At 41.5% G+C, this 24086-nt stretch overlaps 2 protein-coding genes across 15 annotated transcripts in view; one reads left to right on the forward strand and one right to left on the reverse strand.

The window, feature by feature from the left end:
• CCDC158 (coiled-coil domain containing 158) overlaps window positions 1-13522 on the forward strand; it is a 103279-nt gene extending 89757 nt beyond the window's left edge. For 11 of the 14 annotated variants that reach the window (XM_040480739.1, XM_040480798.1, XM_040480847.1 and 8 more), the window contains 7 exons: window positions 335-495; window positions 1832-1891; window positions 2787-2846; window positions 6351-6418; window positions 9056-9214; window positions 11021-11120; window positions 13313-13522. In XM_040480739.1, coding sequence (XP_040336673.1) covers window positions 335-495; window positions 1832-1891; window positions 2787-2846; window positions 6351-6418; window positions 9056-9214; window positions 11021-11120; window positions 13313-13433 — 729 coding nt within the window. In that variant the 3' untranslated portion in view covers window positions 13434-13522. Of the gene's footprint in view, window positions 1-334; window positions 496-902; window positions 1078-1831; window positions 1892-2786; window positions 2847-6350; window positions 6419-9055; window positions 9215-10998; window positions 11121-13312 lie in introns of those variants that run through there. The other 3 variants (XM_040480802.1, XM_040480828.1, XM_040480836.1) reach the window with 3 other exon arrangements.
• A 2339-nt stretch (window positions 13523-15861) lies between these two features.
• On the reverse strand, window positions 15862-20211 carry STBD1 (starch binding domain 1). Its single transcript, XM_040480857.1, has 2 exons — window positions 19890-20211; window positions 15862-17768 (listed from the first exon to the last, which is right to left on the reverse strand). Exons 1-2 carry the CDS (start codon window positions 20089-20091, stop codon window positions 16909-16911), a joined length of 1062 nt encoding a protein of 353 aa, XP_040336791.1. The 5' UTR covers window positions 20092-20211; the 3' UTR covers window positions 15862-16908.
• Between the last annotated feature and the right edge of the window lie 3875 nt (window positions 20212-24086).

The following is a 24086-nucleotide window of genomic DNA, read 5'->3' on the forward strand; positions in this document are numbered from 1 at the left end:
GGATATAGTTGTAAATATTTAATGACTTCATACTACATTATTAAAATTGTTTAAAGATAGATGTGTATAGTGTGATTCTATGTGTGTATATTTTAATTTAAATATATATATAAATAAGTATATACACATTTATAAATTAGATATAGCACTGTGTTGATTATTGGTTGGTTAGTACTGATTATCCCTGAGTAGTAAGATTACAGATGATTCTTGTTTTTTCTTCTTTTCCTCCAAAATTTCTACTTACCAGCTGAATTAATTTTATAATAGGAAATAACATACAACTCTAAAAATAAAAACCAGGGTGTTCATTTTGTGAATTGTGTCAATGCAGCACTCGTTGAAACCTAACACGTTGAAGGAAGATCCAACGAGGGACCTGAAACAGCTTCTCCAAGAGTTGAGAAGTGTGATCAACGAGGAGCCAGCTGTGCCTCTGGGCAAGCCCGAAGAAGAAGGGAGAACACCATCCCTGGGAGCGTCCTATGTGGCTGTGTAAGACTGGGTGTGCTGCAGAGTGGGCAAGCTGCTGTCACCAGCGGTTTGCCATTAGTTGTCTACATGATACTCTGTGGGAGGTTGATGTTTAAACAACTTTGAAGAATATCTGACGTTACCAGGGGAAACAGTATGAAAGTGGAGAAGCTAAGCAAAAGTAAAACAACTTGATATCAAGAGTAAATAATGCCGTTATTCTGCTCATAAGCTGTCAAAGCAAGGTGTTACCCAAAGTTACAGTCATATAATAATGTATAGTTCCCAACAGATTTCACATCTAAGATCGCTTTTTAAATCTTTCTTTAATTTTTATATTGAGGGAGAGAGAGCACGCATTTAAAAATACATGGAATCTGGAAATTGTTCTTTGTATAATTAACTGAGACTTATATTTATCTATACAGAGATGATAGAGTAAGAGATTGCATTACTGAATCTCTCTCACTCGAGAGAGAGTGGGGAAGGGGCAGAGAGAGGAGACAGAGAATCCCAAGCAGGCTCTACACTGTCCATATGGAGCCCGACGCGGGGCTCAAACCCATGAACCGAACCCACGAACCATGAGATCATGACCTGAGTCAAAATCAAGAGTCAGATGCTTAACCTACTGAGCCACCCAAGTACCCCTCACACCCATAATCTTATTTGATTATCACAACCGTTTGAGCTAAGATAGAGCAGGATTTATTTATCCCATTTTACAGATGAGATAAACATAAGTTTCAAAATTTTGACTTGCCTGCAGCCGCACAATTTCGATGGTGGAGCTAAACTAGAACCTTGAAAACTACATGACTCTCAAGGTATAATCTAATAGGAAAGTCCTTGGTTCTCATTTGACAGATGAGTAAATTTAGGCATAGACTGAGTTGCCTTCTCCTATAAAGCAAAGAAGCAAAGCCAAAAGTGAAAGTTAGACCCCCTGGCTCCCCACACCAATCAGTCCACAAAGATTACCATGATCTCCCTGATGAGATGATTTCATCACTTTAGCCATTAATTATGGGCTTGAACTATTTTGGACTATATTGAACATGAATATATTTGGTACCTGCCTTTAAAGAATGTATGTTAATTTGCTATAATCTTACAAATAACGTTGTCACCAAAGCCTAAACTCAGCCGAAAGCTTTTGGGAGTCCATGGAACAGAAAATATTTCTGAGTTGAACTCCAGGGACAGCCTTCTGCAAAATTTGCTTGGAGGCCTAAGATCTACTTTTACACTTTAAAGAAGAGTTAAATACATAGGAGCAGTTGATTATTCTAAAAATAGATGGAATCAGGAAATTGTTCTTTGTATAATTCACTGAAAGTTATATTTATCTGTACAGAGATGATAGAGTAAGAGATTGCATTACTGAATCAAGCCTGAGATCAGAGATATGCCAGACGTAAGAAGAATCTGAGATTCTGAATCTAATTAATTGTCTAAGAATTTTTTATGTTTCCAGGTAATTTGGGAAGTCTGGACAGTTTACATGGGAATTTAGGAGCATTTGGGGTTCACTGAAGGAAAGCTGTTTACATTGTTTAACTGAAACTAAAGTGGATTTCAGTGCAATGTGCTTTCTCAAAATCAATACGATTTTTTTTTTTGCTTATTTTAAATTTTGCTACTGTTTACCCATATTAAGATATTTATAGGTATGCCATACCAAAAATGGAAGATTTTTCTACATTTACACTCATTTACAATGGCTTACATAACTTTTGAGAGGAAGGTAGTCCAGAAGGAGATGCTAACAATCTCAGTACAGGATTATAAGAACCTCACGGAAAATAATCCTATTTTCCTCAGTAATTGAATAGCTGAATTTTTAAATGAAATCCTAAAAAGAGCGTAAAGAAATTAAATCCATAACCCCTTAACAGAGACAACTTCTGAGAACTGACTTTAACCAAAAAGGAAAAAAGGCTAATGTTAATTTGTTAATTCAGGTAAAACACAGAGGCCATTGCCCGCAGGTTTTCATGAGCTCCTCACTGCCTGCTGATTAGGTACCTGGTTCCTTAGTCTGAGGTTGAAGGAGGTCCCTAACTTGTCACCAGCCCCGTTACTCCCGTAGTGTGCTCTAACCGAAACAGACTACTGGGTCCAAGAGGAGTTCACTCCTTTTCATCTCCATGCTTTTCTTCACACTGTTTCTCCACCTGGAAGAGCCATTAGCCCTAGTCTCACCTTTGAATCAGCATTGGTGTAAAAGCAATGTTCAAACAATGTTGTTTTATCATTAAGTAAAAATAACACCGTGTAGTCTTTCATTTCTCCCATCCTTCTGCCAACAGAAGCAACAACTCATTAAGGGACTCCACCGAAGGTAGCAAATCCAGTGAAACTCTTAGCAGGTAAGAAATGATCTTAGCAATGCCTGAATGTCCTAATGTCCTCATTACTACTGTTTATTCATTAATTCAGCAGATTGTTAACTGTCCGTGAAGTGTCATACTCCACACTGGGTCCTTAAAATGTAACAGTGGGCAAGACAGACAAACGTGGGCTTACAATGATAAGATCTGTTTATTGACTGACTGCATGGAAAAAAAAAAACTTACTTTTATCTTTTCTATTTTCACCACGTAAAAAAAAAAAATAAGAGGAATCAGAGCCTTTTTTATATCCTCAGAATAAGAAAAAGAATTCTGTTCAAATTCAGTTAGGCAGAGGCTTATTCATTGCTGTATCTTCAGCGTCAGCCATATTGCCTGACACACAGTAGCCTTTCAGTAAAGTTTTGTGTAATGAGTGAATTAAGGCAGTATTAAAAATATTTTCTTACTGTCCCTACTGCTTGATCAACAATGAACTTTTTAAGTATATCTTTATCAAAACAAATTTTGATTTTCTTCTCACCTATGTATGTGACACTACGTAACACCTATTAACAATATTTTTATTTTTACATTTTTTATTTTACATATTTTTATCTTTACATTTTCTGGATGCCATAGATATTTCATTTAGTCTGTATAGCCTAATTTTTTTTAATGTTTATTTATTTTTGAGAGAGAGCATGAGCAGGGGAGGAGCAGAGAGAGAGGAAGACACAGAATCCGAAGCACAGTCTATCTAACCTGATCTTATATCCATATGTGGGTTAGAAATGAAGACTCACATTGTTTAAGCAGCTTGCCAGGGTCATACAGCTTGTAAACAGTGGAGCCAGATTTGAACTCAGGTCTAGCTGGCTCCTGAGCTCAGGTGTGTGACCACCTCCGTGTTCGGCCTCTGTGTACCTGCACTGAGCTCCTGGGAAAGGGCCCTGTGCTAGGCACAGGGCACAGAAGGGCTGCTCCCCTGAGATGCGTCAAGCTCTGCTATAGTTTTTCCATGACCAGAAAAGTCTATTTCCTTCAGCAATGATGTGTTCGTGAAGAGACAGATTGGAGAGGAAAAGATGGGACCTAGCCCCTACCTGTGTTCGAATATTTAATAGAAGAAGAAGAGGTTTTCAGATATTTAATAGAAGTTCTGAAAAGCATGAAACATACTAGAAAATTAAAAATGCATTTGAATGCTCTATACTGTACTTCAGCACACTGGCCATTTTGGAAACTCACAAACAAAGAATACCACAGTTGCTGTTTTACTACAACGTTTCACTGTAACTGCAGCACCTTTGCTTGACTCGGCATCTTACAGCAATGTTTCTTCATTTAGAAACTTCTGCAGCCTTTTAAGCTAAATCAATATGGTCCATATACCCAAAACAGAATAAAAAAATTAAAGAAACGAACAACTCTGGTGTGTGGATTTGTGCTCGAATTATTCTGAGAGCCACATTTCTCAGAAGTTTGTGGACAATTGACTTTTCTTATTTTGTTATATTATTATAACTTAATGAGCAACATTATGCCCTAAGGAGGGTTCCCAATAGAGGCTTCAAAACATCCAGCTCCTTTTTACACATCTCCATGTGGATGTTTCAGGAGATGAAACATAATGACCTGAAGATCACAGTGACCAAAATAAAACAAAGGCGGTCATTCCACAAAACCATTCCCCTCCAGCTCATCTTGTTTCTGTAAATGGCCCCCTGCTTTCCAGGGCACCTCTGCTTAACCCTAACGTTCTCTTTGATTCTTCTTTCTTCTTTGTCGCGTTTCTCTAGTCACCAAATCTTATTCATTTTGCCTCTAAAACAGTTCTCAAATCCATTTTCTTCTTTGTACGTCCTCTGGAACGGCCTGTGTTAATCTCCTATGTCTGCTGTAACAAAATTAGTTGCTTAAAATGACACAAATTGATCTCTCTTACATTTCCAAGGAGGCCCGAAGTCCCAAATCAGTTCCACCAGGTGGAGTCAGGATGTTGGCAGGTCCACACTCCCTCCAGAAGCCCTTGGGGTTAATCCATTTCCTTACTTTTTTCCAGCTTCTAGAGCTTTGTTCCTTGCACTCTGGCTTGTGGCTTCTCCCTTTATCTTCAGATAGCAGCAGAGCATAGCATCTTCAAACCTCTCTGCTGAGATTGCCACAATCGTCTTCTCTCTCACATGAAATCCCCCCTGCCTCCTTTTTACAGACCTTTGGGATGGCAGTTAGCCCCCCTCCTAAGAAACCCAGAATAATCTCTCCATCTCAGGATCTTTGATTTCATCACATCACATCACATAAGGCAACACTCATAGCACATATTTTTGGCAGCCATTATACAGCCTGCCACACTGCTCTAGGCCTTTTTACCTTTCTTATAGACTATTGCAGTGGTCTTGACAGCGTTGAGTGTGGGTATTTTTAAACTCCAGTCTCATAAACATTCCAGTCACTTCTATATATTAATTTCAAATTGATCTGCCTGAAGCACACCTCAGAGTATGACCTTCCCCAAGCCCCAGAACCTTCAAAGGCTCCCCCACTGCCTCCTGCAGCAAAAACACTCTTTGCCCTGATAATTAAGACTATCCATGGCTTCCCTTTCTAGGGCTTTTCTCCTAATAGAGCTATCCTCAAACTTTTTGGTCTCAGGACCCCTTTTAGTCACAAATATTGACGATTCCTGAGAACTTTTGTTTATTGCTATTCTAAGTATTAGAAAATAAGTTTTCATATTAGCATTTTAAAAATAGAAAACATTTTGATATACCTTTAGAAACAACAGTGTGTATCACATGTTCACCTAATAGCATTTTATTATGAAAAATAACTTTTTCAAACAAATGGTTGAGAAGGCATTCTTTTACAATTTAACATGTGACTTCACAGAAGATAGCTGATTCTCATATCTGCAGTGGCATTTAATCTGTTGTGGTATCAGATCTTGTGGATCCTCTGGGAAACTCCACTGCTCATTTGCGAGAGACCGAGAGTTCAAAGCAGATGCTGATGTTAGTGTCATAATTAAGACAGTGTGGGCATCACACACCCCCTGCAAGGGAACCGCTGCCATAGTATCCTCGTGCCGTCACCCAAACCACAGAGAACAGTGTGGTTTATTTCAACCTGTTGATTTAAGTAAGTCTAATAGTTTTGTAAAGTGATACGACTATTGCTAAGAGAGGTTCCTTTTTTTTTGTCTTTTTTTTTTCATTTTAAAATAAGTTATAAAGATTGTGCCTCTTAGAATCTATGAGAGAAATACTTCGGGTTTATAGCTATTATAAAAATGAATTTTCTAACCAATATCATTATATTTTCATTCTGCAAAATGTTCATGGGCCCTGAACGATTAACAATAATGCAACTTGGGATCTCCCTGATATTTTTTGATTTCTGCAATTTAGGGTCATAACTGCCATCCCTAGCTTGTATTTTAGTCTGTCACTTTTGTGTGCATTAGCTTGCTTCTGTCCATAAATCTTAGTACTGTATTTGTGAATTGGAATGTCTGCATGACCATTCTTATGCTTCCAGAGAGCCGGTCACATTACAGACAGGAGACCTAGAAGATCCATCTAGTTGTTTTACATTCCCATCTACAGGTGAGTGAAAAGTACACAAGACAGGCCTGCTTCAAACTCTGCAGTGGCTTCTCATTTCCATGCGAGTGGAAGCCAGGTATGACAGCAGCCTGTAAGTCCGCATTAACTCTCTAGGCTTATTTCCTCCTACTCCCCCCCCTCATTCACTCTGTGTCATCTACCCTTGAATTGCTCCTTGAACATCCCAGGCAGCTTCTGTACTAAGGCCTTTACACCACTGTTCCTTACACATTGCTAACCCTTCACCTCCTTTAAAGGCTCTGCTCAGATGTCACTTACCCAATGAAACTACTCTCATGACCTTCCGCCAGAATTGTAACTCTCCCATGCTCCCAATCACCCTTTTTTGTTTTTTTTTTAATCACACTTAGTATCTTTTAATATGTAACTTACTAATTTACGTTGTTCATAAAGGTGACTCTGTCGCCTCCTGTTAGACAAAAGCCGCACAAGGGCAAGTATCGTTTGGTTTCCTGATATATCCCAGGCACACAGCAGGTGCTCAATAAATACTTATTGAACAGATGAAAAGAAAAAGAGAAGAATTGAGACAGATGGTTCTTTTTATAATTTCCAAAGACATAATGCTATCTGTTAAACAAGGGAGTCAAGGAAGAGATTGAAAGATAACAGAATCTGTTGAAAAGCAAAATGGCATAACAGACTAGAAATGGAAGAGAAAATAACATTACAGGGGGAAGAAAACCTTAGGAAAAAACATAAATGGGATAGGCATGACTGAAATCACAGGGACTTGATAGACCTTCTGTGGGGAAATTACACAAAAAGAGTTTTTAAAACTAAGACAAAAATAATTACAGAGAATATGTTATGGGGAGCCTGGGTGGCTCGTTGGTTGAGCATCCAACTTTGGCTCAGGTCATGATCTCAGAGCTCATGGGTTCAAGCCCCACATCGGGCTCTGTGCTGACAGCTCAGAGCCTGGGGCCTGCTTCGGATTCTGTCTTCGTCTGTCTCAGCCCCTCCCCTGCTTGCACACTGTCTCTCTCTCTTTCTTTCTCTCTCTCTCTCAAACATAAATAAACATTTAGAAAAATTTTTAAAAAGATTTGGAAGGTGTAATTGGCCTTCCTATAGAAGAGACTAAAATGAATAGAAAAGAATGAAGCTGTGAAAATGATGGTTATTCAACAAAGGCTTAGCTGTAAATCTGGACAGTAATATAATATTACAGAAATAATGTAAATAAGGAAAGTTGAGGTATGAGGTGAAAGAGATAGGAGAAAGATAAATCTCCATATTTTCTTGTTTTTTATGGAAGATTGTCAGTATATATCTAAAAAACAAAACAGTTTTAATAAAATAAATGCAAATTCTTAATTTTTGAATAATCTTTAACTTGTGAGAAATCTTTTAAGAACTATATTTTGAAGAAAAGGACCATTTATTTGAAGTTAATGCTTTGAGGTTTACTTCACTTACATGTTTTACTGTTGTTTTAATAATTACCCAAGAGAATACAACATGTATTCTTGCCTTGTTAGATTAATATAAATGAGAGCTTTACTTTTTTCTTGCATTGTGAGTACTTTAGAACATGTTAATTCCACTCACTAGTCTTTCACATTATATAACACTTGTTGTCACATGTATATTCTAATTATAAAGGTAAACATCACAATGGATAATTTGCATTGTTTTATACAGTTAATATCCATTTAGATATACCCATGTGTTTATACTTTACTTTCTCTCTGGTGTCATTTTACCCTCAATGCCTTTAATTTTTCCTTTAAGGTAAGTCTGCTGGTGATATATTCTCTCGGTTTCTGTTTTTCTGCAGTTGTCTTTATTTCATCATCATTTTTGAAGAATATTTTTGTTGAGTTTAGAATTTTAGGACATTTTTCTTTCACTTTGAAAATATTCCATGGTTTTCTGGTTTCCACGGTTTCTATGAGAAGTCAGCTCTGAATTTAATGGTTGCTCATTTAAATGTAATCTTTTTTGCCCTTTTGGCAACTTTAGGATTGTTTTTGTCTTTGATTTGTTTTTTGAGGTTTTTGGGGTGTTTTTCTTTTTCTTTTTTAGCAGTTGTTATTGATATGTTCAGGTATGGTTTTCTTTATGTAAGAAGTACCTGTTTAGGGTTTGGAATAATGCTGCTTAAATCTGTGGTTGTCTGTGCCTCCACTATCCAGATCTTGTGGGTCTATACCTATTACTTGTATATATGATTTTTTTCTCTTGGTTTTCTGCCATATCGTTTTGTCTCCTTCTATGCCTGTTTGTTTTTATTCTATGAAAGACATCTGTGAAAAATTGTTCAAATGGTTGGAGGCAAAGAATGAGGTTACCTTCCTCCAGATAGCATTCATGCTTGCTTCTGGTAGACAACTAAGAACACCACAATCCCAGATCAATTTAATCCAATCGGGAATTAAGATAATTTGAAGCTAGATCTCAAGACCCCCAAAGGCAGGTCTTGTTCCTGTTCATCCTTATTTCTAAGACAGCCCTTTGCAGTTCTAACCCAAAGCCTTGGGTATTTATCGGAACATCCCCTTACCCCCATCATTGGGAATATTTTCTCATGAAAGTTTGACTTTTTGAGAAGTGCAGTATACTATTTTTAACTATTTCTGTCCTTTTGCTTCTGTTCTTGCAAAATTTTAGCAAGTCCATCTGTGAAAAATTCAGCTTCTCGTTCATTCCATTCTTCTCCTAAGAAGTCTCCAGTTCACTCACTCCTAACTAGTTCGGTTGAAGATTCAGTAGGTTCCACATCACCATATAGATCCACGAAACCCGTTCTTTCACCTGATTCTGTTAAAGGTAAGAATGATCTGATGTCATTGATGAGCTTAATTGGTTTCCTCCTCTGGTGAATTGAAAGTTCTTTTCCATAATCAGAATTAATAAGATCTTATATGGTGTTCTTATATGCAAACTCTAACTGATGCTGTGTAACTTAAGTGAGTCTTATTTAAATAAAACAGCTATCGCATGCATGCACACACTCTCTTCTTAATAAATATGCATAGATATTGTATGTGAATATTTTCTCTATTACTCTGACATGAGTAATGAACTCCCCCCCCTGCATTTTATTATAAGATTTTGGTCTTTTTTTTTTTTTTTTTAATGTTGTGACTTTTCTTTCTTATTTACATTCTCTCAAATCATGACTCTCTTCAGTCTCTGCCTTTGTAAGTGCAAGTATTTATCATACAAATTTGTCAGATGTCCTCATTTCTTAAATGTTAAGTTCATTTGTTATTTGCTAAAACAGATAAGGAAAATGGTTTTATTTAGATTAAGCGCATGATAAATAAGTGGACATTATGTGTGTGTGTGTGTGTGTGTGTGTGTGTGTGTGTGTGTATGTATACTGACTTGAACTTGAAATGTTTTTACCATATATTGACAGCAATGCAAACAACCCCGTGCTCTCTGGCATCAGTCCCTTTGATAAGGGATAAACTAGGCAAATTGTTGCATCACTGTTAAGTCAGCTCTCAGCCTTTAGAAATTCTATGCCTCATACATTTCTACATCTCCCCAAAATCTGCAAGCCACAACATAATCACAGATTTTAGTACATTTTACCATCTTTTTTCTGTATTTTGTCCTCCATCCTCTCTTACATTTCTGAGTTATTCCTTGGTGTCTTTAAAAATACTAAATACTAAATAAAAATACTTTTTAAAAAAGGCAAATTCTTGAGCTATTAGAGCTGTGACTACTCTAGAAGTAGAACAGTACCTCTGGTCACCTCATTATTAATTTGTGATTACATAATAGCATGGAATTTCCTTTTTTTTTCTATTGTCAGATCCTAATCAAACATCATGTATTTTATATTATCCATGTGAAAAATATCTCTCTGAGGAAGTGGTTTTCATCCTCTTGAACTAAAGTAATTCTTAGATGATTGCCTCTAATACTAATGTCTGTTACTGAAAAGAGTGGTTTTTTTTTTTGATAGGAAAATGAGCCACCAAAAAATATTTTCAAGATTATACAGCAAGTCAGGGACTAAGATCAAAGTTAGGATTTCAGGGTTGCCAATCAACTATCTTTTAGAGATCAGCAAAACGTAGCATACTTAGTAGAGGTTAGCTTACCGGCTTCCAACCCCTCTTCACTTGCTCCTCCCACATGTATTCCAGGCTCACTGTGGCCATGTCAGGATCCAGACTCCCTCTCCCACCATGTAAAACTGTCCTCATTCAGGTGACAGCCACTAAAATGGGCACTTGGTCTCACACATATTCAAAACTATTGCCAGTGTCGGTATTAAGTCTTGCTCTTCCAAATCCTAAATTAACATATCTACACAGGTTTGGTATGAAAAGCTGTCATTTAGAATGAATGTATCATTAAATTTAAAGTATTCCTCTCGCTCATCCCATTTAATGCTATGTAGTTAAATAATAATAAGCCAGATTGTTTTGAAACAAATTCAAATAAGCTAGTGTTGGAATATTTAGATAAAACACTTTTTAATTTGTATAGTGTTTTAAAGTTTCCATTATTTTAAAAGAAAGGTTGTTTAACTTGTAATTGGAAGATTTCTAAAAAGAAATACTGAATAGACTTTTAATATCACATCTAAGCAATTTTCTAATAGCTTCACAGTCTCAGCCAATAGAAACAACAGGAAAAACATGTCGGAAGCTTCAGAACAGACTGGAAAGCTTGCAAACTCTGGTAGAAGATTTACAGATGAAGAACCAAGGTACAGTGTACATTTCGGAGAGATCTCCCTTGCTCAAAAGAGTACTCACCTTCCCTTCAGGTTAAGCCTATTGTCTATAGACCCGCAGAAGAGGATATTGAATAAGCAATTCAGAAACATCAAGTCAAAACATGAAGGTCTTAACCATGACTAACCCCCAGATTAATTGTGTGACCTTGGGCATGTCACTTTAGCCCTGCTCTACTCCGTCATCTAACAGGGATGGTAATACTGCTGACCAACCCTCCGTAGGACACGTTTTGAGCAGTTTTTCACACGACACTTTCCCACACATTATCTTTCTTATCCCTGTTAGGTCTGCACATAAGCATTTGTATGACGGTAGCCAGGATAAGCTTGTAGTTGATAGCTGGAAGACAAAATAACCATATTTCACCTTACACGGAATTTAAATTAGCATAGGCTAGAAGAGACTATGCCACCCAGTGAATCACTAACTAAAAAGATAAACTACTTTCAAATGCACTAAAGCTGTTTGAATGAGAAACTGTCATACTCTGCAGATGGTAGGTAAATTTGGGGGCATAAGTTCTAAGTGGTTGTTCCTGTGGATGTGGGAAGCCCATCATGTTTTATGCTTTTCTGGTATAAATTCACGAATCCAGGAGTCTGTCAGAGAGAAATGATTTTGGAGTATACTTGTTAATTCTTAGCCCATCTTTCTATCTCTAGAGAATATAAGCTGCTAGATGAAGGATAGTAAATATTTTTCTAAGAACAATTCCTTATAAAGAAAATTTAACCTTATCAATAATAATAGTTGCTATTAATATTTCTTGAACACTTACCAGCTGTGTGGCAGGCCCCGTATTCAGTGTTTGATTATTTATGTTTTCTTCATGTGAGCCTCACAATACTGGGAGGTGGGTACTGATATCAGGTCATTTGAAAATGAGGAAACTGATGATCAGATTACAATCAGTAAATCGTTAAGTCACACAATGAGTAGTATATCTGGGACTTGGTCTCTGCAATTGCTGCTTCCAAAGTCCACGTTTTTCAACATGCTGTGGCTATGCCAAATTGTTATTAAGGCAAGTTCCAGATCCTTTCTGTTAATCCCAGATCCTTGTGTATACAAACATTAAGAAAACATTTGATTTTAAGTTTGTCGTGATATTTTTAAAGGATGCGTTATCTTATTGGCCCCATTTTTATTCACACTTTGACTTATATTTCTGAATATATATCTGAGTAATGCTACCATGTAATAATCCAAATGGGAGACATGTTATATTTGTTTAAAAAATAAAAAGACCTTTTTATTTGATGAATTGCCTGGATGGAGTGTCTCTTGGAAGTTATGAAACAAATATTTTGGGAGCATTTATCAAAACTTAAAGTGTATATATGCTTTGACCCAGAAATTCTACCTCTAGCAACTTATTCAAGAAAAAATTGTACAAGCACACAAAAGTCTGTTTATAAAAGTATAGGAAATAAAAGTATAGGAAAAGTATATGAAATACTTTTATAAACAGACTTTTGTGTGCCACCAATGCCACCATAAATCGCTATTACAATACCACTGACTATATTTCCTGTGCTGTACCTTTCATCCCCATGACTCATTCATTCCATAATTGAAAACCTGAGAAATCAACTTGTAAGAATTTTATTTACTAACATGTTGGTACATCCATATAATGGAATACTATACAGTCATAACAAAACATGAGCTGAACTGGAAAAATGTTGACATTTTTTAAGTGAATAAAGCAAGCTACAGAACAATCCATACTACATATTTCCACTTGTGCAAAGAAGGAAAGTGTGTGCACGTGCGTGCATGTACACGAAGATATTTCCCAAACTGCTTTCGGTGACGACTTCTGAGGGGAGTTCAGCAGGTTGAGGGAGCAGAGACGAATACCTTCACCTTCATCTCTCTTTGCACCCTTCTGAGGTGTTCAAATTATTTACAATCAGTATGTATTATTTCTATAATGAGTATGCTCACTTCAAACAACTGAAAGAGTAAAGATTTACCCTTAGCTCTGTCCATAACATCAGTCTTTTCAAAAATATGCTGCTTTGCAATTTTTAAGAACTTCCCGATCTCAGAATGTGTCTCTTCTATAGTAGCAAGCTGACCTTTTAAGAAGCACATTATAAAATTCAAAGGCAGAGTAGATGTTGCTAATCTAATTTTGTTTTATCATCACTTTCAGCAATGTCTTCAATGATCAGAAATCAAGAAAAGAGGATACAGAAAGTGAAAGACCAGGAAAAAATGTTACTAAAATGATACATTGCTTGCCTGTTCTTTACAGAGGGATGATGCCCAAATAATTGTGGTGTTGCTCATAATTAGTGCCCTGTGTAGTTTTTTTCTTTTTATGTGAAAATTTAATAAAAGATACCCTCCCCTGTAAACTCTATTTTGAAATAAACTATTCTTCAATGCTCTCACAGTAAAACTTCAAACAGTTCTAACTAGATGTGAAAGTCTGCATCCCTTAAAAGGTATTAATTTGTGCTAAGACCCATGTGCTGGAACAATTGTGTGGTTTTTATTATCTTTACTGGTGCTGAAGCAATAGTTATTCTTTCCAGCTTCAAAAAAACTTGACACACAAGTAAAATATGTGGTATAATGCCCAGAAGGACAAACTCCAAGGTACTGACAGGGATCCTTTTGTGACCCTGAACTCACTGTTCCATCAGTATCAATGAATGTCATCAGATAACACAACATCGGGGCCCCAATCAAAACTTTTAGAAAAGTTTTTTCTAAAAAAACTTTTACATATTAATAACTGTAAAGAAAGAAACAAGAATGTGTTCTTCAGCCGGTGGGTGACTTCTAGATTGAATGGATTCAGCCTGTTTACTTACATTTTATTAGATTAGGAGGGTTTTGCATGTGGATTGTTTTCTAGCACCAATAACCAGCTAGGTGTCCTAGGAGTCCATTCAACTCTAACACTAACTACCTGGAGTTAGTTATCAGATTCTCCAGGTCTAAGGGTTCAGTCCCACAAGACCTCCCCCCACTTCAGATGCAGTTGCAAGTTCTGGGCTACCTGTACTCTGGCTATAAATTGGAGTTTCCCACACCCCCCTCCCCAGTTTCACTAACTTGCTAGAACAGATCACAACTCAGAAAAGCACTTTACGTACTATTACCAGTTTATTTTAAAGAACACAACTCAGGAACAGCCAAATGTAAGAGAGGCACAGGGCAAAGTATAGTGTTAGGTACACGAGGCTTTCATGCACTCTCAAGGCATGTCACCCTCCCAGGACCTAGACGTGTTTACCAACCTGGAAGCTTCTGAAATCTTATTCAAGAGTTTTTATAGAGCTTAATCCGCAGTCCCCTTCTCCTCTTTGGAGATCAGGGAAGGGGGCTGGAAGTTCCAATCCTCTAATCACTGGTCTTCCTGCCAGAGACGACAGGGACAGAAGAAGGGTAGCTGTCTAAAGATGTCACCAAGAAATGACTGCCCTGCTAGAGGCTATTCCCCAGCCCCAGCGCCACCACATCTACTGACCAGGCCTCACTAAAGGCTTGTGGACAAAGCAATATGCAGCACTTTCTGGCCAAAAAGTTTAGTAAGCATTTGTGTTTTTCCTCACTTTATTTCCCCTTCCATGAGCTGGACACAGTGGACAGCAGGGTCCGAGGGGATGGCAGAGCCGCAGGACAGAAGCAGCTTGGGCAACAATCTGCAGGGAGAGCTGCCCTCCTGCCAGAAATACCCACTGCTGATTATTTAGTGAGCAAGAAACAGGCTTCTGGTGCAGCCTTCTTAACATGCATGGTGTCTGTCTGTGACAGCAGCGGCATTAGTCCCAACCGGTGCAGATAATAGTGACTAAATCCTCCTGTTTCTCCTCTAGATGACAGTGTTAACATGCTAAGCATGTCCAATTTTACAGTATTTTTTTAAAATATGAAATTTAAGGGGCACCTAGGTGGCTAAGTCGGTTAAGTGTCCGATTTCGGCTCAGGTCATGATCTCACGGCTCATGGGTTGGAGCCCAGCTCAGAGCCTGGAACCTGCTTCGGATTCTCTGTCTCCCTCGCTCTCTGCCCCTCCCCCACCTGCGCTCGTCCTCTCGAAAATAAACATTAAAAAAAAATTTTTAGTATGAACTTTAATATATGTATCTCTTACCTCAATTGGTTTTACCGAAAGATTTTTATTTCATCAGGTAATGATAAAATTGCTAGTGAAAGAACTCTAAAGAAATTTTTATTGCAAACTGTTTTACTTTAAATTTTACCTAATAGAAATGCTTGGGCATTTTGTGCAGTAATAGTAAATGCCCTCTGAAGACCTTAGTGGTAGAGTGTGAAATTCATTATAAAGTATATGAAAAGTATATGTGGATTTTACATATACATGCTAGGAGCCAAAAACTATCATAGTTCTTATAAGCACTTTCTATTTTCTTTTGGGTTTATGCTCTTTTCAGCAAACACCACCTGTAACCAGGATTAAACACTGTTTTGCCAAACGATGTTATACTTACTACAAGTTGTTTTAACATATAAAAGCTCATTTTCGAGTACAAGCATGCATAATATCCCTCCAAATAATGGTGAAGTTTTTAAAAAGTTCTAAAATGTTTTCCCCAAAGAGAGGAGAAAACGGACCTCTCTTGCGTCTTGATTTTTTCTATGCATCTGTTACTAGTGGAGGAAAATACTGGCATTTTATATCTAGGCTATTATGGTACTAAGATTTAGACAAATAATTCAGGCATTTAATGAAGGTATTAAAACTCAGGTTTTATTTCTTCAGTATAATAAAGTTTAAATGTCTTACTTCTTCTCAGAACAAGGATGTACCTGTGTGTCACTGTCCTATTACAGTTTTGTTACCCAGGATAGCTATTGGTATGAAAGGGAAGGGCAGGAGAAATGATTGCTATGGGACAGTCCTGTCAGTCCAGACCCCCTGTGAGACAGGAGGGGTGGGGGTGGGGCAGTCCTGCAAAGGCCCTGGAGGTAAATGATGGCTGTGTCTGTCTTCTCTGCAGTCAGGCTATACCTGGACCTCCCAGCCCTCTAAGAGGCATCACTCAGGCCACCTAGCTCAGCCTAGCTCACCTTCATCCAGTTCGCACTTCCTCTCTTCGTGGTCTCCTCCCAATGACAGACCCGGACTAGGCTCCTTGTTTCTACACCGGTCTGCAATCATTAAGACAAAGACTTACTTGCTACTTTCAAACCGGGGCTAGCACGTAAAATCAAGCAAAAAAAAACAAAACAAACAAAAAAAAAACCACTGGGGAGTCTTAACGTATAACCTCATATCCTTGCTAACCACCTCTTGTGACCGTATTTTTTTTTCACAGTTCCATATGGCATTAACTATTTTTAAATATAGAGTGTGCACGTAGTAAGGAGTTTCTCCAGTTGTACCAGTAGGAAGGCAGCTCTTTATGAATGAGACGTGTTTCACTCTCTTGGTTTAAGGGTCACCCAAAGGCTCAAGCTTGAACCCTGTGCAGCTGGTTGGTTTCTGCGTGCTCTGGCCAGTCCACACCTGAAGCTTAGCCAAGTCACTCCCCAAGAGGACTAAGCTCTGAAATAACGATGGATCAGCAAAGACCCACCCATCGATGCCACAGGGGAAAAAAAAAGTCCATGCTCACCGAAAGCATATACCTACATATGTATTTCTGCACATTAGACAAAAGCCGCTAGCAAATTTGAAACAACTCTGATGGCTATATTTGGAGTTATACTTCCTTTATTTAAAATTATTCAGTGTGCTCCACAAATAGCCTCTCTAGTACTTTGAAAACTGAATCACTGAATCCCCCACCGCTTTTGTACCACTTTATCCTCACGGCCAGTCTCCAGGAACCTATTGCTGCATTCTTCCCAGCGGGTAATTTTCCCATTGTCTACCACTACAAACTTCCATTCCACCATTGTATCTGCTGGCAGGGACACAGAGTGAGACCAGAACCCGTCCTTGCTATACTGGAGTGGGATGTAAGTGTTCCACCTCCCAAGGCTCTCATGGTCTCCAGTTACTGCAATGAATTGCCCACCAGTGCTTGTGACATAATGGACCTGGAACCTGATACTAACTTGCTGAGACTCTGAAGACATTGCTACCCCCTTTTTGCGTTTCACATCCATTTCCTGACCTCTTGGTTCCATAAGAGTGCTTCTGCCACAGTCCATTCCCTGGTTTGGGCTTAACCCTGGAGCCTCAAGACCGCCACCCAAACCAACATCTCCCCAAGAGGAGTGCCTGGACACCATTTCCCAGTCCTCATTGTCAGCCCGGTCCTGACTGCTCAACTCGGCAAGGCTCACTTCTTTTCCTCTGTCAACGACCAGGTTGCTAGAATACAACTTTTCGGCAAAACATGGAGCTGCTTTAGCGAGTGTCTCTTGTCCTTTCTGGAATCCCCATTCTGCCAGAGGAGACTGAAGCCTTTCATTTCTTGAAACTGCAGAGTAACCCCTAGAGTCACCAGTCCCAGATGTAGCTAGAGATTCTGTGTCTGGAAACTGTCCAGAAGGAACATGCTCTCTCGAACTGTCACAATCACCGTCTTTTCCAGAAGGACTCTGCTGTCTCCATGTTGCTTCCTGCAGGTTACCATGGCCTTTGGTCTCTGAAACCAAACATCCATTGCTTTCTTGAAGATGCTCTAAAAAGCAAAAGGAAAAATGTAATAGTGTCAGGCAGTTCATGTGAGAAAAAAGGCTAAGAAAATAGGTTTATTGAAGACTTTACCACTAATCTATCTGCAGTCCACGAAATCCATCTCTATTAAAAGCAAGTGCTTAATTACCTAGTTAAGACACTAACTGAACCAACAGCACGCTTTAAGAACATACATGTATACGCAACAATAAAAGGCACATCTGGGAGTGTCCGTGTGCTCACACAAGAACGTAAATGAAGTGGCCAGTTGTAGAGGCAGCAGTTTAACCCTGTCATGGTCCTTGATCTCTGCAGTCCAGGCTTTATTGGCATACAGCCAAGTTTGGTTTCTATCAGCAGAAAATGCCGTCTACCTGTGGGGCAAAGATCCACACAGCTACCCTACAGACCCTACGAGTACACCTGTACTCCCAGGAACTGCCAGCAGCCCAGGGATCAGTTCTCACAGATGTGGGCAGATCCACAGCAGCTGTTGCTATGGTTGGGGGGCTGGGGAGGCGGGGGGGGGGGGAATACAAAGGATAGCAGTGCATCATTGAACAAGGATTGGGGGTGAGGGTAGGGGGAGAGGGCTAGTTTCTCCTTGCCAACCCCATATGCATCAGAAGTAAACCTTGGGGGGCCTGGATGGCTCAGTTGGTTAAGCTTCCTAGTCTTGGTTTCGGCTTAGGTCATGATCTCACAGTTTCATAAGTTTGAGCCCCACCTCACCGGCTCTGCGATGGCACTGTGGGCCTGCTTGGGATTCTCTCACCCTCCCTCTCTGCCCCTTCCCCGCTTGTGTGGTCTCTGTCTCTCTCAAATAAATAAACCTTTTTAACAAAACAGAGGCTTTTTACATCCCCTCCCATTGTACACTTTTAAAAAACACGTTCTTACAGTACACAGTCCAAGCTCCCTAAAGGCTCAGTTTCCTTCTTGGCCACCTCACTGACAGTCGGGATAGTTCCCTACAAGATGGAAGTGTCCCAAGTCATACAATCAGCATAGATGGGAGGGTCTCTTTCTTTTGGGGGTGGGGGTTGGCCTTGTTTAATTTTATCTCCTTTTAATGGTGGAGTTGTGAGACGTAAAAACATTGCCCTGAATTCTCAATCTTTCAATCTAAAACATGAGACTGGCTTCATGAAGACGGAGGAGCTCTCTGCTCATCTCAAACCAATCGCAGGAAAGGCACAGAGGCAGTCTTTCAAATGGCTACACATGAACACCGACTCCACTAAAAATAAAGTTCCCAGATGTCATTTTCACCGCTCGGCTGGAGTCCAGGCATGGGCAGCTGGCCAAGGGAGGGCACTGGGAGCTAAGGTTTTCTGCCAGTCCTCTTACTTTGTGTAGCACAGTCTCTAACATGTACACATGTAAACCTGGATGTCAATTCTACTCATTGGAGTTGGGTGCCCTATTACGTAGGTCCCCTCCCGGGGCATTAGACAACCCTATGCTTTGGGGTCCCACGGCTCTGAAATGGGCAGCCAGCATACAGCCCTAGGGCTTCAGCTGAGGCCTTCCTGGCCAGAGTCCAACCTGAACTTTGCCTTCCTGACAGAAGCATCCAGATAGCGGGAGGTGCTCAGCGCCTGGGAGTTAGTTCCCAGACCCAGCTCCTCCATGGGGTGAGGTAGGGGAGGACGTGAGGTTATGGGATTGGGACTGAGAAAGTGTCCCTGCTCGGTCTGAGATTGAAGAGGGTTGTAGGATCTCTCTGAACCTAGGCATGCCCTTTGTAAGGCCCGGAAGGGGCGCCGCCGCCGCCGCCGCCGCGGCCGCCCGCACTGCGCCAAGCTCAGCCACGCAAAGGAGCCCATCCCCCTCGGGGTCCTCGGGGGCGGGCGCCCAGGGTAGAGACTCTGCTCGCGCTGCCCTCGGACAATGGGTCGGGGAACCTTCGGAGCCTCCGAGGAGGGCGAGAAACCTGCCCGGCGCGTGCGCACTAGCCTGGGAAAAAAATGAGAGGCGTGGGGAGGGTCCTGCCCGGGGTAGGGGAGGTTAGTCGGTGGAAAGGGCTAAGAGAAAAACTCCAGGTGGGTTTTTTTTTTCCTCCCTCGGTGAACTCCAAAGCCCCCATGGCAGATCTGCCCTCGAGACGTGGGAGGAAGAATACCTGCTTTGGTGACCAGATCCCGCCTGGAAGGTACAGGGCTCGGTCCCCCGCCGCCACCCTGATCGCTTCCCGGAGCCGCAGCCTCCCCCTGAGGGGCGTTCCGCTCCGCGTCGCTCTCATTCCCCGCGTCCCGCAGCAGCCAAACGAAAATCGCTCCGGCCAGGCCCCCTCCGACCAGCAGGGCCGACCAGACGGCGCCCATGGCTGAGAGGCCGCAGCTGCGGGAGACGACGGCGACCGGGAACCGGGACTCGGGTCACGCAGGCTGAGCCACACCTACCCCGCCCGGCCCAGCCTTCTACGGTCCCGGCGGCCGGCGCTCCTGCGCGGAGCCCAGCCCACGGCGACTAATACTCAACTTTCCCAGCCCCGCCCCGCTTCCCGCCCCGGGGCTGCAGCCCCAGGCTCCGGCCGGGCGGAGACTCGGGCGCCCTCCTTTTCCAGCATATTCATTCCCGACCCCGCCCCGCGGCTGGCGGCCGAGCGCCCGGGTGCCCCGTTCCACGTGTGGCCCGCGCGCGGAAAGAGCCCAAGTGCGCACAGCTGCCGCGCGCCGGCCGGGCTCTGCCCCACCGCCGTTCCTCCCCGCTCCAGCTGCCCGCAGGGCCGGGTCGCGCTTCGGCCTGCGCCCGGCGCCTCGGCGCCTCCTCCCCGTAGCCTCTCAGCGGCGGCGCGGCCAGCCAGAGACCCGGGCTTCCAGGAACTTAGACGCGGGAGAGGCCGACGTGCGTCGGTGACGCGCGGGGTTGGGGCTCTGGCTGGTGGGGAAGCCGGCCGGATCGGGTGGAGTGGGTTGGAAGCACAGCGGGCGGCGGGCGGGGAAACCCTGTGGAAGCTCCATTCGGCCGCCACTCAGCTGCGCCTAGCCTCCGCAAGCCTCCGCCACCCGCCGGTACCATGAAAGGATTGGACTGAGACCCGTCCATCTATCAATGCCAGTCTTCCCAACCACATCCAGTCGTTGTTTCTTCCTCGACCTCTTTTTAGGGTGTGTGGTTGTTGCAAAATGCGTGCCCTCTTGTCTGGACTGGATGTTGCCCAGGGACAAGCTCCTACAGCAGCGTTTATTAATAAAAATAGCAACCCTCTTTGTTAAGCGCTGTGTGCCAGGTAATGTATATGTTTAATTTGATCCTCACAAACCCACATCCATGTGAGATCAGAATTACACAGATTCCCTCCTCAATTCACTCCTCTGTTTATCTGATGGCTTTGCACACCAGCTTCAAGCTGATAATTCCCACGCTTGTATCTGCAGCGGGAGCCTTTCCCATGAACCTCATTTCTACACCCAACTGCTAAAGCCACAGCTGGCAAATATCCGCCTGGGAATAATTAGTAAAATGGCTCCCTCTGGTAAAACAAATCCTTCAAATATGTCCCATGTTGAGGCACACAGCAACCCCTGAAGGAGTTACTAGAGGGCTGGTGCCTCCTTAGGGTCACGACTCCTACAATCCTAAAGGAAGAGGGGCGGGGGGAGGGTGGAGACCGGGCCTCTCTTCCCGGATGCTAACAGACATTTCAAATCCAACTCACTCAAGTCTGACCCCCTGTCTTCCTCCCCAAATCCGCTTGCCCCGCCTACCTCATGGGGTGGGGGGGCGGAGTGGAGAGTGGCAACCACATCCTTTCCCATTGCTGGAACACCAACAACTTTTGAGTCCTCGGCTTTCCTTCTTCCCCTCTCTCAGAAGGCAGGAAGTAGCAAACCGCCACTCTTCAAAATACTATGTTAAGAGAGAGTTCTGCTTCTCTGCAGACACCCTGATCTGCCACCATCATCTCACCTTGGATTACTGCAGTCACCTCCCTCTGCTCTCCCTGCTTCCACCCTGAAGGCTCTACAGGCTACTTTCAAAGCATTGGTCGGAATGATTCTTTAAAGCATCCTCTGAGCCCAGGACCCTCCACTTGCTCTCTATCTCATGACAAAGAGTCCTTGTTGGTTTGCAACCATCTCAGGAGCTTCTCAGGTGTGATCTGAAAATGGCCCCAGTGCATGGAGCACAGGGAGAAACTAAAGACCAAGGCAAACCACTCCAGATTGGTAGGTCACGATTTTAATAAGCAAGGGGACTTAGGGAGCTTGTTTTGGGCCCTGAAAGATGAGTGGAGTAGTCTGCAGACATCCGTCCAGATATCTATCCTTTCTCCCTCACCCTCTACAGGTTGTTGCACAAGGGCAATCTGCCCTATGAGCCCTTCCCTGAAAATCCTAATTTTAATTACAACCCCCTTCACCCCATACCATTCTTCGGTTTATTTTTCTCCCTAGCATTTAGGGCATCACTTCTAATACAATGTAAAACTGATGGGTTTGTTCTACTTGATTTGCTTCCTTATCTTCAGAATGTAAACTACACGAGAGAAGGGTTTATTGTTTATTGTTCTCACTGAATTCCTGGCACCTAGAAAATGCCCAGAATAGGCCCTCAAGAAGTACAGGTTGGGGGGGGGGGGGGGTGGCGCCTGGGTGGCTCAGTCGCTTGAGCATCTGACTCTTGATTTCTGCTCAGGTCATGATACTGGGATCGTGGGATCAAGCCCCGCATCGGACTCTGAGCTGTACATGGAGCCTGCTTGAAATTCTCTCTCTCCCCCTTATGCCCTCCCCAGCTTGTGCTCTCGTGCTCTCTCCCTCTCACCCATGCTTTCTCTCACACACACACAAAAATAAATACATAAATACATACATAAACAAAACATTTTTTTAAAAAAACTACAGGCTGAGTGAATGAATCAAAAGCTCAATGTATTCTCAGTCTAGAGCTTAATGTCATCTTCTTTATACAAGTTCGATCTGCGTTTTTTAGCACAATGTAGATGCTACTTTTTTGTCAAATAGGTTTCATGTCTTAGGCTAATTAGGAAGTCAATGGTGAACTTTTTAAAGACTTCTAAAGTTTAAAACTACCCATACATCTCGATTCAGGCAGCTTTAAGATTTAAAAAAATCGAGTTGAAAATACTGAAAAGTGGTATCAGAGCTAAATTTTTAAGAAAATAATGTCACTATATAAAATAACATTCTCATGGACTCTGTCTTGCTAACTGGTTCTTAAATCTTAAGATTCTTATAGAGCTGGTTTTTTTAATAGTCAGAATTTTGTAGAAAATTTTAGAATTATCCTACTTTTTTTTTTAATTTTTTTTTCAACGTTTATTTATTTTTGGGACAGAGAGAGACAGAGCATGAACGGGGGAGGGGCAGAGAGAGGGAGACACAGAATCGGAAACAGGCTCCAGGCTCTGAGCCATCAGCCCAGAGCCTGACGCGGGGCTCGAACTCCCGGACCGGACCGCGAGATCGTGACCTGGCTGAAGTCGGACGCCCAACCGACTGCGCCACCCAGGCGCCCCCTAAGTGTCTTTATAAAATGTGCTTGCAAATGAAATCCCAGAAGATCTGTAAAATCATAGAAAGCAAGCCCCCTTATTCATTTCCAGTAATTAGACGGTTTATTGTTGTCATCAATTGCTATTTATGAAAAATATAACCAATTAGTGACGTAATTCTTTCCACCCATCAGAATTATTTTTACATTGGTATCAGACTTCTCATGCAGCATTTTAAAAGAACATTATTTATTTGGCCTTCCTTTTGGCTTTTCGAAACTTAAATGTTGACTGATTTTTGTGTTGTTGCTTTAGAAAAAAGCAGCACTCCACTCACTACCACACTTCTTAAAAGTCTATGGCTACATATTCTAAAATCATGCTCACTGCACTGACTGTACATGTTTATCACACACAATTGAAGAGTGTTGCCTCTATATAGGAGTCCTTTGAGCCTAGGAAGACAGAAGCAAAAAAGGAAGGCAAATTCGATAGAAACAGGGGTGGAAGATGATGCGTTCCGCTGGGATGTGTTGAGTTTGAGGCAATAGAGGGAAACTGGAACTGGGGGCATGTAGTTTAATAAGAGATACTGGAAATTCCTCACAGAGAGGTGGCAGTAAAATCCGTGGTAGAGATTAATGTTACTAAGGGAAATCAAGAGTGCACTTCAGCCTTTGGCAAAATTCCAAGAAGACTGGACATCTGCCTCCCTGTTGCTACTTCTGTTGCAATTATGTCTTTATGATATATTTTCAAGGCCATAATGTAGTGCCAATTTTCTAATTGATCACTATTGTATTAAATTGAATATAAACAGATAGCTATAGATATGGATGATATTTATATATTTTTTTT

Source organism: Herpailurus yagouaroundi, unplaced genomic scaffold (genome assembly GCF_014898765.1).
Source record: "Herpailurus yagouaroundi ecotype Mexico unplaced genomic scaffold, PumYag 28, whole genome shotgun sequence".
NCBI lineage: Eukaryota > Metazoa > Chordata > Mammalia > Carnivora > Felidae > Herpailurus > Herpailurus yagouaroundi.